The sequence below is a fragment of the Anas acuta genome, chromosome 12 (genome assembly GCF_963932015.1).
Source record: "Anas acuta chromosome 12, bAnaAcu1.1, whole genome shotgun sequence".
NCBI classification, from domain to species: domain Eukaryota; kingdom Metazoa; phylum Chordata; class Aves; order Anseriformes; family Anatidae; genus Anas; species Anas acuta.
This window is the reverse complement of record NC_088990.1, coordinates 11,564,090-11,577,126: the sequence shown is the minus strand read 5'-3', so window position 1 is coordinate 11,577,126 and position 13,037 is coordinate 11,564,090. Positions and strand designations below refer to the sequence as shown.

Here is a 13,037-nt window from a genome sequence, read left to right as displayed (position 1 = left end):
AGTTCCCTCTGTGGTAATATTTGGTCTGTCATTTGACGTGGCTTACAGCAGCTGCCTAGATTTCTGTCCTTATACTCTGTGCGCTGAGAAGCCACCCTGACAAAGGTCACGAAACAGCTCTCCATTAAATATTTTTTTCTTTCTTTTAATCATAATTGTATTTTCCCCGAGCAGTTGGAAGCCAGTCAAGCTAAAATAATTGTCTGGAGCAGAAGAGGCAGTCTGATGTGTATAAAAATCCGTTTTCTTTTTGCTTCTGTTTCTATAAAAGATGGATGATGGGAAAAGCATCCGCTATAAGGACCTGTACGCCTTATTCGAGCAGATCCTTGAGAAGACCATGAGGCTTGAACAGAGGGACTGGAGTGAGTCTCCAGTGAAAGTCTGGGTCAATACCTTCAAAGTCTTCCTGGATGAATATATGTTAGAGTACAAACCCCTGGACTGCACCGCAGTGAAGGTAGCCAGCATTTTCTCAAGGTCCTTTAAGATTTGTGAGCTCTCTTTGCTGTCTTCAGGGACCACCCCCGGGTCTCAGGCTGGGCTTGGGAGATGGTGTTTCTTGTGGAACAGGGAAAGCAAATATCCCACTCTCCAGCTCTTCTGCTGTGAGTCCTCCCCAGGCTCTCTGCACAGGATTTCTTCTGAGCAGGCTGAGCATCAGCTCCGGCTGCAGTGCTGTGCCCTTGGGTGTCTTGCCTGAGATCGGAGAGCTTTAGGTCACAGGTGCTGGACTTCAAGCCAGAGCAGCAGCTAATCCCAGCTCTGAGATGGAGACGGTGACAGTTGGCCAGGGGATTTCTGAACGCCGGGCGGTTGGTTGCAGTAGGAGCATTTCTTGGAGTGGTTTTCATGGGGCCGCAGGTGCACTGGAGGATGGGGCTGGAAAGAGGTGGAAAAAGTTAGATATGGGACCTCTGCGGGCTTTACGTGTGGGAACTGCCCATAAATATGCTTGACTCTTTTTAATACCAGGTGCCAAAAACGGAACGAAAAAAGAGAAGGAAAAAAGAAGCGGATGTGGTGAGTTGAGCACTCTGGGTCTGTGCGTTAAAGAATTAATGTCCTTTTGGCCAGGATTACAAGTGATAAGAGACCTGCTCATGATGTATCCTATGGTGAGATCTGAACATCCCAGCCCAGTGAATGTGCAGACTTGCAAAGATGTGCTAGAAAGATGGACAGGGTAGATTTACTTTGCTTGTGAATGGCTGTAGGCAAAAGCAAGAGGTTGTAAATCAGCATTTCTGTTCAGATCAAGGACTGGTGTAGGTTGTCCTTTGAAAACATGTCCCACATCTGTCAAGGCAGTAAATATGTCAGGAATTATTATAGAAGAACTGGGAATGAAGCAGAAAGTGTTGTTCTGGGTTTCTGCGTAAACTTAGCACATATCTTATATCTCTGATAGAGTTTTTGCCTAAAAGATAGAATAGCACGGGGAAAGATGCAGAGCAAAAAGGGGCCATGGATGTGTAGAAGAGCTTTTCAACATGGAGAGGTTGACCTGTCAACCACAGTCAAATGCAGCTGGTTTCTAACCTGCTTGCAAGAAGGTTTGTTTCCCATGCAGGCTGGATTTTTGTCCGAGCAGCCCATGGGGTTATTGGTCCAAAAAGGGAACACAAATAGCAGGCTGGTTCTGTGTAAAAGCCCACATTGGAGAGCAGGCCATGTCGGGCTCCCTGTTTTGCAGCAGACTGCATCCAGCTCTTTTTCTCACCACTGAATCTTTTTCATTGCAGGTGGAAGAGCACAATGGGCACATTTTTAAGGCAACCCAGTACAGCATCCCCACCTACTGTGAATATTGTTCTTCCTTGATCTGGATAATGGACAGGGCTTCTGTTTGTAAATGTAAGCATGCTCCATTCGGCTTTTTTTTGCCATGTATTTCTGTTACAGTCTTGGGATTTGAGGCTCTGAAAGGTGTTTGCTACTGTTTTCTATAACCCCTCTCTCAAATATTTGGGATCTTTCACATTAAAATAGCTTTTGAGACAGATCTTAAGGATTTCTGAAGTCCGCTGGTAAGTTCATACTGGCATTCCTTCCAGAACCTACATTATGGTCAGTTCTGTGCATGGGGGCTTTGCATAACGGATCTTAACCCAAGTCTTCAAACCGTTCAAACCATGTTTAAGTTGTGCTTTCAGAAGGGATGGTAAAGAAAGCCTGTGGCAGGTATGGCAAATGTACCCCATGGCTTCAGCCTGTGGGATGGATGCTGTGGGTCTCATGACCATCACAAGGTCACTGGGCTTAGGCCATTTGACCTCTGGCTACTTGAACTTTTGGGGAGCCCAGGAAAGTCGAAGAAGAACAGGCAAGGTTGAGACTTTTTTTTTTTAATTTTATTTTTTTCAATGATTCTCTTATTAAGTTGAAAATATCAGCCCTGTGGTGCTTCAGGCTGGTATCCAGTGCAGGAAGAATACAAATTAGGTGCTCTTTCCAACCTCTGAGTTATATCCATGTCTGATAGCTCAGAGTGACTCATGGGCTATTTTCTGAGTTGATCTGTCAGGTTGTGTGTTTTTTTTTTTTTAACATTTCAGAGACTTAAATATAGGGCCTTTAAAATTAAAGGCTTCTTTTTCTTTTTTTTTTTTAATTTGAAGAATGCAAATTCAACATGCTTTCGACATGCACAAATCCTAAGAAGAGCTACTTAATTCATATTTGTGCAGAGGTCTGAAGTTTTGAATTATTAAAAACTATTTTTTCTTTGTTGTAGTATGTAAATATGCTTGTCACAAGAAGTGCTGTCTTAAAACCACGACCAAGTGCTCCAAAAAGGTAAGTTTTTCTCATTCCTTTTCTCTCATTAAATACCTCTCTGACTCTCATCTCAATCTTTTTTAGTCTTTTTTAACAAATGCGTATGAGCACAGAACTTGGTACAATGCTTGCAATAACCCTTCATCGAGAGAAGGTTGAGCTGGAGCTCCCTGGAGGTTTCTCCAACCACTGCTTTTGTGACTGCTTGTATTTCAGTAGTAGTACAGAGATGCATCAAGATAGACATCTGCCCAGTCATGCAACACCTCTTGCAGTGATGTTCCTGGCTTGTAACCATGCTGAATAATTGAAAGCTGCCTCATTTTATAGCTTTCGAGTACTTCAAAATGTGATTGGTATCAAAAGGTAACATTTTTGAACAGTCAGTGCTACACAGAGAACTCTCAATGTCCAGCGCATTTCATGGCACGCATTTTTTTTCGTTCTGTAGTGCTGCAGTTTTGGCTGCCATGATTTTATGTTTATTCGTAGAAGGTCAGGATGCGGCCGGTGGGGTTCTTGCAATCCACAGCCAGAAGCATAACCCGCTACAGCACCCGCAGCCCTGGTTTTGCAAGGCTGAAGCATTTGTTCCCAGTACAAAAGGCAAAAATACAGGTTGTTCTTCACCCTGCTGCTCCCTGATAGGGCTCCCTGCACAGTCCCCAAACAGCCACGGCACTGCAGCTGAGGATGAGGACAGCAAGAGGAGAAGGGTGGGTGGATGGTGCTGAAGCACTTACTCTGCTCATTAGAGGTGAATTAAGTATTGTTTACCGCATTCAAGGATATGTTTGACAGTGAATGAATGCAGCAGGTCACCCCAGCTAACAATGAGTCATCAAGCTTTCTTTTTTTGTTTTGAATAGTTTATTTTGTGCTGCATATGCCCCCAAAATAATAATGCAGGCAGGATAATAATGTGTGCAAAGCTTTTTCAGACCCTAAGAGGCTTCTCAGGTGTACAGTCTCCATAAAGCCTTATGATTACTTTTTTCCCAAGGAATAATCTGAATATATATATGTAAATGTGCATATATATATATATACGTATATATGAATATATTTGCTTTGATACAATATTTCTTCTGCAATTTCTCCTTTTCTGGCAGTCCGTCTCTGTAAGAGTTGGGAATGGGTTCTCTGAGGTTTTGTTCTACAAATCTGTGAAGTTTAATGAGATCACTTGATTTTTTCAAAGACGTTCCCTTGCGTATTTTTAGACCTTTTGCATCTGTGATTTGAGATCTGAACAACCGAGCCTCCTCTTTACAGGGAGGAGACCTCTAGGCTTTGCTAGATGCCTATTTCACAGGCTGGTCCTCATGCTCTTGGGTCTGCAGTCTGAGCCCATCATCTTGGCCATGGTTCCATCACACCCGCCCAGAAATGAAGCAGGAAGGGAGTTGAGGCCATGAAAATTTTTCAGGACAATAGGGGACTTTTGCAGGAAAATAGCACTATCTGAAGTGAGTTTCGTATTTAAATGTTGTGAAAGAGATACTGATGTATTTGCCTAAGTTGATCTTTCAGTCCTTTTTTGTTCCTCTCTGTGAAAAATGAAACCTAAAAATAATTGCAGCTCTAAATGGTTGCTCAGAGATGCTTGGAACCTTCTCATTTCCTGTTTTGTTTTGTGTTTTTTTTTTCTCTGCACAAGAAAGTTTTTGTACTGTCTTCAAGAAAATAAATTTACAGTGTCTCTGTTTGGGCAGTTTGAGGTCCTCCTGTAGGAAGGCTCTGGCTTGTCTGTGCTTGGTGGATTAACATTTTTAGGGTTGTTTTCAGCAACAGAGTGCCACAAACTGTGTAGTATGCTTTAAGAAGGATGTCTTTGTTTTCTGGCTATGGCCAATTTTGTAACTGCTTTCTAACCTTGTCCCAGAGTGGATCTGTTTCTCTAGATTTACAGTGGTGAGCTTGAGCAAATCCTGAGCTCATTTCTCTTGGTGGATGTGGAACTGCTTTTGCCCTTGCTTTGTCCATGTCTCTGAGTTACTTGTCTTCCCACTGGACTGAAGAAGCCTGTAGCATTTGTGGCGTCACATCTGGTGGTGGTTTCGGCAGCCAAGTGGGCTGGTAGAAGAGCAGACTATGAATTTCAGCTGGTAGCTGGGACTAGATGTTCCCCACCTGTTGTTTCCTGGGGCATTTTCACTGCAGAACATACCATGGTCATCTTCCTCACATCACCTCATGAGGTTGATAATGTTTTCTTTGATGAAAGGACGACATTGAATGGGAAAAGGTGTAGGAGTGGTTGTAAGAGGAGCTGTGACCTGTTTCAGGGTCATCTTGCTCATCACTGCATTGCAGTGCATGCTGTCTCACATTCCCTTTGCTGGTACTGGGTATTTGTGTCAAAATTTTGTTAGGACTGCTTTGTGCATCATCTTCAGGCAAGTGAAGTCATTCCTGGAGATGGTGCCAGAGGGGCAGGAGATGAGAGGAATATGCCCAGCTGCTAAGAACACTGTAACCACAGTGTGGTGGTTAAATGAAAAAAACCCAAATGTTTATGACTTCAGGCGCATGCCCAGAGTCTGATTTTGTGTTGCAAGCTGGGACTGTGCACATTTGTGAGGCTGCTGGTAATAGTGAAACAACAGGTTGGGGTTAAGGTCCAGGGGCGTCCTGTCCCCCTTTGCTTGTGACTTGCAGGTAAACTGGATGGTTTGAAACAGCCTGAACATTGACACATTACTTTCTGGAAGGAATTCTGGAAGGAACTGAAAGAATTCAATTCTTTTGCATTTTTCTCTTCCCCGTCAGTATGATCCTGAGCTCTCATCTCGGCAGTTCGGCGTGGAGCTGTCCCGGCTGACCAGCGAGGAGCGAGCTGTGCCAGTGCTGGTGGAGAAGCTGATCAACTACATAGAAATGCATGGGCTGTACACAGAGGGCATTTACAGAAAATCAGGGTCCACCAACAAGATCAAGGAGCTGCGGCAAGGACTTGATACAGGTAAAAGGGAAAAATGACAGAAGACCTGGCTGGTTCTTTTTGGGTGCAACACAAAAAAAAATTATAGTTGAGGGAAAGCTCTGTCTTAGAAATGGTGCCAGCAAGAAAATAAGTCCTGATACCACCCAAGGTTTCTTGCCCTGGAAAATGTGTTTTCCTCTAGTCTTAACCTGTAAAGCTGAAATCAGATGCCAGATTTCCTGCTGCTGAATGCAGTGTGGTGGCACAGGGATGTTTTCTGTCATAGAGGTATAGCTTACCCACACACTGGCTTCACTTACAGCTTAATATTGATCATTATCTCTTGTTTTTGTGCCTTCTTCTCAATGCACTGCTGAACCCCAACGAACAGACATTGATAATGTGAATTTAGATGACTACAACATCCACGTCATTGCCAGTGTCTTTAAGCAGTGGCTCCGAGACTTGCCCAACCCTCTCATGACTTTTGAGCTGTACGAGGAGTTTCTGCGGGCGATGGGTAAGGAACATCCTTTGCCACTGAAAGAGGGTAGATTTAGACTGGGTATAAGGAAGAATTTTTTCACTCTGGGCAACATCTTCCCAGGTCTCACCATTCTCAAAGAAGTTGTGGAACCCTCCACCCCCATCCCTGGAAGTGTTCAAGGCCAGATTGGATGGGGCTTTGGGCAACCTAGTCTAGTGGGAGGTGTCCGTACCCGTGGTGAGGCATTGGATAAGGTGATCTTTAAAGGACAGATCATCTCCAGATCATCATTTCCTAAGGGAAATGTCAGCTGCTTTATGTGCCTAATTCTTTCTCTTCAGTCCCAAAGCATCTGATTTTACCCAGTCTTATTTGTCCAGTTTCAAAGTCTGTTTTTTGCTGAAGGGTTTTTCCATCAGAGTTCAGCAGATTTCAACCTGCTATCCAGGTCTGTCTGTTAAATGGTGATGGTAAGCATGAAGAATGAACCATTTTAAACAGGAGAAAGAAGTAGAAACATATTATTTTTAGCAGTACAGTATGCTTTACAGCTCCCGGCTCTAAGAAACAACCCTTTCAAAAAAAAAAAATAAAAAATGAATGTGTTTGAGAGCGTGCCAAGTGCGAGGAGGGCAGAGAGAACCTGCTGAGAGAGGAATGAGGGGGAGGAGAGCCCTTGCTGCAGCCCCCATGGAGATGTCTTACTGGTGGCGGGGGCTGCAGTGAGGCCTCCAGCAGTGCCCGTGACAAGGCTGTTGTGTTCTCTGCAGGCCTGCAAGAGAGGAAGGAGACGGTGCGGGGAGTCTACTCAGTCATCGACCAGCTCTCCCGCACCCATCTGAGCACCTTGGAGCGCCTCATCTTCCACCTCGTCAGGTACACAGGACCAGTGGGGAGGCTGCAACTCCTCATTGCCAGTGGCAGAGGCAAAGGAGCTGCCTTCATCCCTGGCTTCTCTAGTAATCCTTGTATTTTTTTTATTTTTTTTTTTAGGATTGCCCTCCAGGAGGAGACCAACCGAATGTCAGCTAACGCTTTGGCCATCGTCTTTGCTCCCTGCATCCTCCGCTGCCCCGACACAACAGACCCACTGCAGAGCGTTCAGGACATCAGTAAAACAACCACGTAAGGATGTGGCACTGGGCAGGATGGTCCAGCTCCTGCTCTGTGGCTGTGGCCACGTCACCACTTACGACTCAATAACCTTTAGTACCGTCAGATGGCTCAGAAATAGAGAGCTTTAGCCTGGAAATGACAAACACCGTACAGCTTTGCATATTAACTGCATCTTAAGGAAGTATTTAATGTTTTCTCAACAGCCAAGCGGTGGTTAATGGGGATTATTAAGGAAGGGAGGATCCACCAGAGCAGATCAACTCGCTCTCCAGGATTTTAAAACATGCTCTCTCCATCCTTCATGCCCAGCAGATCTTAGCAGGAATAAGTGGAGTTTGTGCTGATGTGGTTAATCTCATTTAGACAACTAAGTCTTTATTCTTACTTAATTTGCTGGGATTTTGTTTGTTTGTTTGTTTGTGGTTGTGTTTTTTTTGAGAAGAAGATGAGTTTTTTTGGTAGGCAGCAATACTGTCTACTTAGATTTCTTTAAGGTATTTGACATAATTGCAAAGGTTTTACAAAAAGTGAAGCACTTGAACAAATTCAGCCTGTCTCACTAAGCAGATTTAAAAATGGATAATGGAGACATTTGAGATGAACTGTAGTGGGAAACCATCCGGTGAAGGGCTGGGCTACTGAAAGAGGTTTTTAGCCTCCAGTTAAGTGTATTAAAATTGTTAAAGACCAGAATGTGCTTGGAGACCCACCTCATAGGACCCTTTTTGGCCTTAAATACCAAAAACATTCCCACTAGACTCCCCTGCCTACCTCTGAGTGAGTTTGAATAAATCTCCTAAACTTGTCCCAGCAAGGGATTTCATTGTATTTTCTCTTGTAGACTTCAGCTATAGCACATCCTCTAATTTTATTACATGGAAAGTTTTTTTTCCCCAAACACGATCCCAACAGCATTAAAAAGTCAGCTCAGACAGCTAAATGAGCTTGTGTTGCTGCGTTACTGTCTCAGCTGCATGCAAACAAGTCTGTGTGCATTTGCAGCCCAGAAGCAACCTGCCTTTCACAGGTTTGCATCTTCCTCTCCTTGTCCCATCTCTCCCTTCCCAGGGCAGGAGTTTCTCTGCTTTAACCCTTGGGGGTCTTTAATTCCCCTAGTCCAAGTTCCTTGGTCCATCCAAAGTCCTTTACTGCCCTTTTTAGGAAATTTCCTTGGTTTTTTCCATCCTTGCACGCTGGAGCTCTCAAGCAAGGCAGATCTTTGTGCCAAGCAGGGGCAGCTCAGATAAAATTCGTTCTGACACCAATTTTGTCTTTTCGTTACCCTCAGCTGCGTAGAACTAATTGTCATCGAGCAGATGAACAAATACAAGGCTCGTCTCAAGGACATCAACAGCCTGGAGTTTGCTGAGAACAAAGCCAAGAGCCGCCTGTCCCTGATCCGCAGGTCGATGGTGAGACGCTGCGCCCGGCCCTGCTGCTCACGGACTCGTGTCCCCTTCCCTGCTCCAAGGGAATTTGCAGCCAGGAGGAGATGAGGTGTTCCCGTGGTGTGTCTGTCACAGCCCCGGAGGGTTTCTGTCTTGCAGCAGGGAAAGTCAGACCTCCCTCTGGCTCTGACACTCTCTTCTCTCCTGTCCTCTCCTTTCACTCAAAACAACCCTGCCTTACCTCCCCCTGCTTATTCCAGCCTCCCTGCCCCCTTGCACCTGCCAAACCATCCCACCCCAAGCAGCACAGGACCCGTGCCCAGCCCTATGGCAGCTCCTCGGGTTTTCAGGGAATTACACAAAAACAAGAGTCCAGCAAAGGTGATGGGGAAAGTCTGCCAGAAGCCTGAGAGAAGGCACCGTGGAGATGTAGTGGCTTGAGCTCAGAGGCTCCTGGTTACATTTCAGGCTTTATTTTACACACTTGAACAACTGGGTCCTACGTTGAATCAAGCCTTTGTTTGCCCTCTGCTTACAACCACCTCACTGTCACCCCATGCACAAACACCGGGGAGACCTGGACCGAAGCAACCCATAACCACGGCCTTGCTTCGTCCTCTTTTTGGTGCAGACGAGCTCAATAATGCTATCCAAACCCAAACCGAGCTCCCTCAAGGCTCCTGAACCATCTCATTGAGCTTCCATGCTTCTGGGGTGAGCGACGGCAGGGTCTGGGTCCATCTCGCTCCGGCACACCAGCGGGCTGCCGACACGCGCTACGTTTGGCTTTTTGGCTGTGGGATCAGGACAGACTCGGCCTGGGTTCGTGCTATGGGGCCGAGCTGCCCGCTGTTGCCCTTGGGGCATTTCTGACCACGGGTGCTGCTTCTGGGACTAAGCCCAGGCAATTCCCGGATTCGTTTTGCCAAGCTTGGGGCTCGGCCGTGCGCTGGCGCAGATGCAGCAGAGAGCTGCCTCACTCATCCCAGTTAAAAAAAAATAAAAAAAAAAAGACAAAAATGAACAAAAAATGGTTCTTTTGGAGGGCGATGGCATGTGCACTCTAACCTTCTGCTTTCCTTTTCATGTCCTCTCTAATCCAGAAACCCGTACTAATTGCAGTTAGATTTATGAGCATAACCCGCAGTTCAATCCCGGTATGTATTAACTGCACGGTGCTCTGTGCCAGCCGCGTCCCTCCATTGTGTGTGACCGCCGCTCATTCCAGCCCCGTGCCACCGGCCATTGTCCATGACGTTCCCGTCTTGTCCCCGTGCAGGCGCCTCTCTTGGACCAGCCGGTTCCCACCCAGGAGCAGGAGCGGTCGCATCTGCCGGGCTCCCCCGCGGGCTGCCCTCACTGCATGCAGCTCCCTGAAAAGCAGCTTTCGCCCTCACGTCTTGTTTTTCTGTAGTGTTTTTGTTTTCCCATTCTGTGCTTCTCTGACTTTCTCTTTCTTTGACTCTTCCACCCACGATTTCTGCTCGGGATGCATTTAGGCACCGTGCCGTGAAGCCGTTGCGTTGGCTACGGTGGGTAAATCCTGCAGGCTGGATTTGGGGGATGGCGAGGCATCCACCAAAGGGCTCTCAGCTGCACCCTGATGGCTGGGACAGCCCAGGATGAATCTGGGGACCCAGCAGCTCCTGATGTCCCCACCCCTCCCTCACCTCTCTATCCCAGCATGAGCCACTGCAGCAATGTGCTCCTCAGGGAGACCGTGGTGGACGTAGGAGAGACACAGACCACAAACGCTGCCCTAGGATAGGGGGAAGCTTGTGGAGCTATTTCTCTTTACACCACTTGCAGCCCATGATGCTTCTCCCCACCCTTCTGCATCCACAATTGTTTGGGGAAAAAGGAGACCTGGGTCTGAACCATGCCACCCTGGACACTGTTTTGCAAGCCCTCTGCTCGGGGGCTTTTGGAGCAAACACCAGGCTTAGCAGACGCATTAAATACACCAGAAAGTGGTGTTGCCCTCATCTCAGCCCAGACAAACGCTCGGTTGACGCAGGAAAGCCAGCGGCAGAGGCGCAAGCCCTTGTGCTGTGAGCAAACGCACATCCGAGCCGTCAGGAAATTTTCCACTCGCAGCAGCGGGGAGAGGAGAGGGCTTTGCTGAAAGCCCACGTGTACGTCGTCACCGCAGCATCCGCTCGCTGCTGACCACCCCATAGGCAGGGAGAGCAGTACACGAGGTGCTGGGGATCTTTGGGAGCTCAGGGGTTTTTGCTAATAGGATTCAGGTGGCTGTGCCTCAGCTCAGGAGCCCACGTGATGAGGTTGCCATCAGAGCAACGTTGCTCTGGGGTGCAGAAGCTTCTTTGTGGCTGGAGAAGAGATCTCCCAGGTGCGACACTGGGAGATGAAAGGGTAAAATGGAGCAAATCTCATGTCTCAGCACCAGGCAGCAGCATTTGTGTGGGGTGGAGAACTTAACAGACACTGCAGGTGGAAGAAATGCTCAGCATTGCCTCCCACAAGAGCTGTGTCCCATTAACATCAGCATAGGGATGCTTTGCAGCTTGAAGAAAGATCTCTGCTCACATTTCTGATAGTTTTTTGCTTTCAAGGAAAAAAAAAACGAGTCTCTCGTACCATGTTCTGGGCATGTGGATTGTGAGAAAGACCAAGAGGTGTCCCAGCTACAGTGCTTAGATATCCTTAGAGAAGCGAAGATGGATAGCAACGAGCTTGCGAACGGGGCAGAGCACAGCAAGAACTAGAAGGGGGATCTGTATTCACCACCTAAGAAATAAAATGATCTTTTGATGGATGAGGGCAGCTTTTGAGTGGAGTGGAGGCAAATGATGGGTTTTCCACCTTGCACTGGTGTCCTAAGACATGGTCAGCTCAGGATCCTGAATTCAGAAGATGAGTTGTGTTCAGTTACGACTCAGTCGTAATTAAAATCTTTCTAACCTGTGTGCCCCAGTAGCTACTACACAGCATCCTTCGTATCCAAAACCAGTATTTTTCTTTTACCGTGTGGAGCAGATCTGTGGAGCTGTTCCTCCAACGTTAAAGCAGAGGCCAGCTGCATGTGTATCCATCCATGATACCCCCATTTGAGAACTTTTTCATAGTCAGAAGGTTTAATACTAGTAAAAATAAATGTTTTCTCAGATTTCTTCAGCGCGGGGGCTGCTGGCACAGCTGCATTAAATCTCCCCTTAACTGCAGGTGCAAGTCAGTAGCTGTGGCACTGCTGCATTTGATCATCATTTTTCAATGATGTTTTCCCTGACCATTCATTTTTGCTGCTCTCCAGCTGTTCCTCACCCACTTTTCTCATGCAGCGCTTCCTCCCATTTCCCACCTGATTAGCAGACCCTCCTCCTCTTCAACCCGCCGTCCCGTTGCACCATTGTGTTGAGTCTCGTGACACCTCCCTGCCGGGGAGGGCGAGCCCCCCAAGAACAGGCAGTGTCTCCGTGTGCATGCCCGCATTTCCTTCCATCCAAAGCCAACGCTGTTGTTCGCTCCACCCGGATTTGTAGAAGCAGCATGTGCTTGGCTTTTTTTGGGTCGTGCATAGCTGGTCAAGGTGCGTTGGCTTCATCTCCACCATCCCCAGCGTGTTGAGTGCTCCTGGTACATCTCCCAGCTGGGTGTGAGATTTTGAAGCCTCTGGGGTGCAAGCAGAGGCTGGGGCCATCTCCTCTGCTCCTTGGGAGTGGAACACTCAGGGGAGAAAGCTGCCGGTGCCTGAGATGTCCTGCAGGCTTGCCAAATAATCCTGTCTGGGGGCTTGTTTGACACCGACGTTTATCTCCAGGGCAAAGGACGCATACGGCGCGGCACCTACCCCAGCCCGACTTCTCCCGTCGCCGTACGCCTGCCCTCGGTGTCGGATGTCCCTGAGGAGACCATGAGCAGCGAGGAGGCCATGGAGATGGACGTCACGGAGCAGCAGCAAGCAGCCATGCAGCAGGAGGAGAGGGTGCTGACCGAGCAGATCGAAAGCCTGCAGAAGGAGAAGTGAGTCTGGCCTGCAGTTCAAGCCACGCTCACTCCCACACCCGATGCTTATAGGTTCAGCTCGGGCATGACTTGAGTGTGATTGCGTTCCAGGGTTGGTGTGTTGTTCCTGGGATAAGCTGGAGGACTTCTCCACATCCCTCTTGTTTTCCTCCCCCCCCTTTTTCAGTCCTGTTTGGTCACGGGGTTGGTTTTCACAGGGAGGAGCTGACGTTTGAGATGCTGACGCTGGAGCCCCGCGCTTCTGATGATGAAACGCTCGAATCCGAAGCCTCCATCGGCACTGCTGACAGCTCTGAAAACCTAAACTTTGACTCTGAAGGAGCCATCTCCGATCGTTCGGGTGAGTAAAAGC

The 13,037-nt window shown here is 47.5% G+C and overlaps 1 protein-coding gene across 18 annotated transcripts in view; it reads left to right on the top strand.

Annotated features, from left to right (window-relative positions):
• Positions 1–13,037, top strand: part of MYO9A (myosin IXA) — a 192,915-nt gene that overhangs the window by 177,020 nt on the left and 2,858 nt on the right. For 13 of the 18 annotated variants that reach the window (XM_068695727.1, XM_068695738.1, XM_068695739.1 and 10 more), the window contains 12 exons: positions 272–463; positions 976–1,023; positions 1,746–1,857; positions 2,738–2,799; positions 5,554–5,746; positions 6,099–6,227; positions 6,965–7,070; positions 7,188–7,319; positions 8,599–8,722; positions 9,802–9,855; positions 12,480–12,682; positions 12,883–13,025. In XM_068695727.1, the coding sequence (XP_068551828.1) occupies positions 272–463; positions 976–1,023; positions 1,746–1,857; positions 2,738–2,799; positions 5,554–5,746; positions 6,099–6,227; positions 6,965–7,070; positions 7,188–7,319; positions 8,599–8,722; positions 9,802–9,855; positions 12,480–12,682; positions 12,883–13,025 (1,498 nt within the window). The remainder of the gene's footprint in view (positions 1–271; positions 464–975; positions 1,024–1,745; positions 1,858–2,737; positions 2,800–5,553; positions 5,747–6,098; positions 6,228–6,964; positions 7,071–7,187; positions 7,320–8,598; positions 8,723–9,801; positions 9,856–12,479; positions 12,683–12,882; positions 13,026–13,037) is intronic. The other 5 variants (XM_068695733.1, XM_068695732.1, XM_068695728.1 and 2 more) reach the window with 3 other exon arrangements.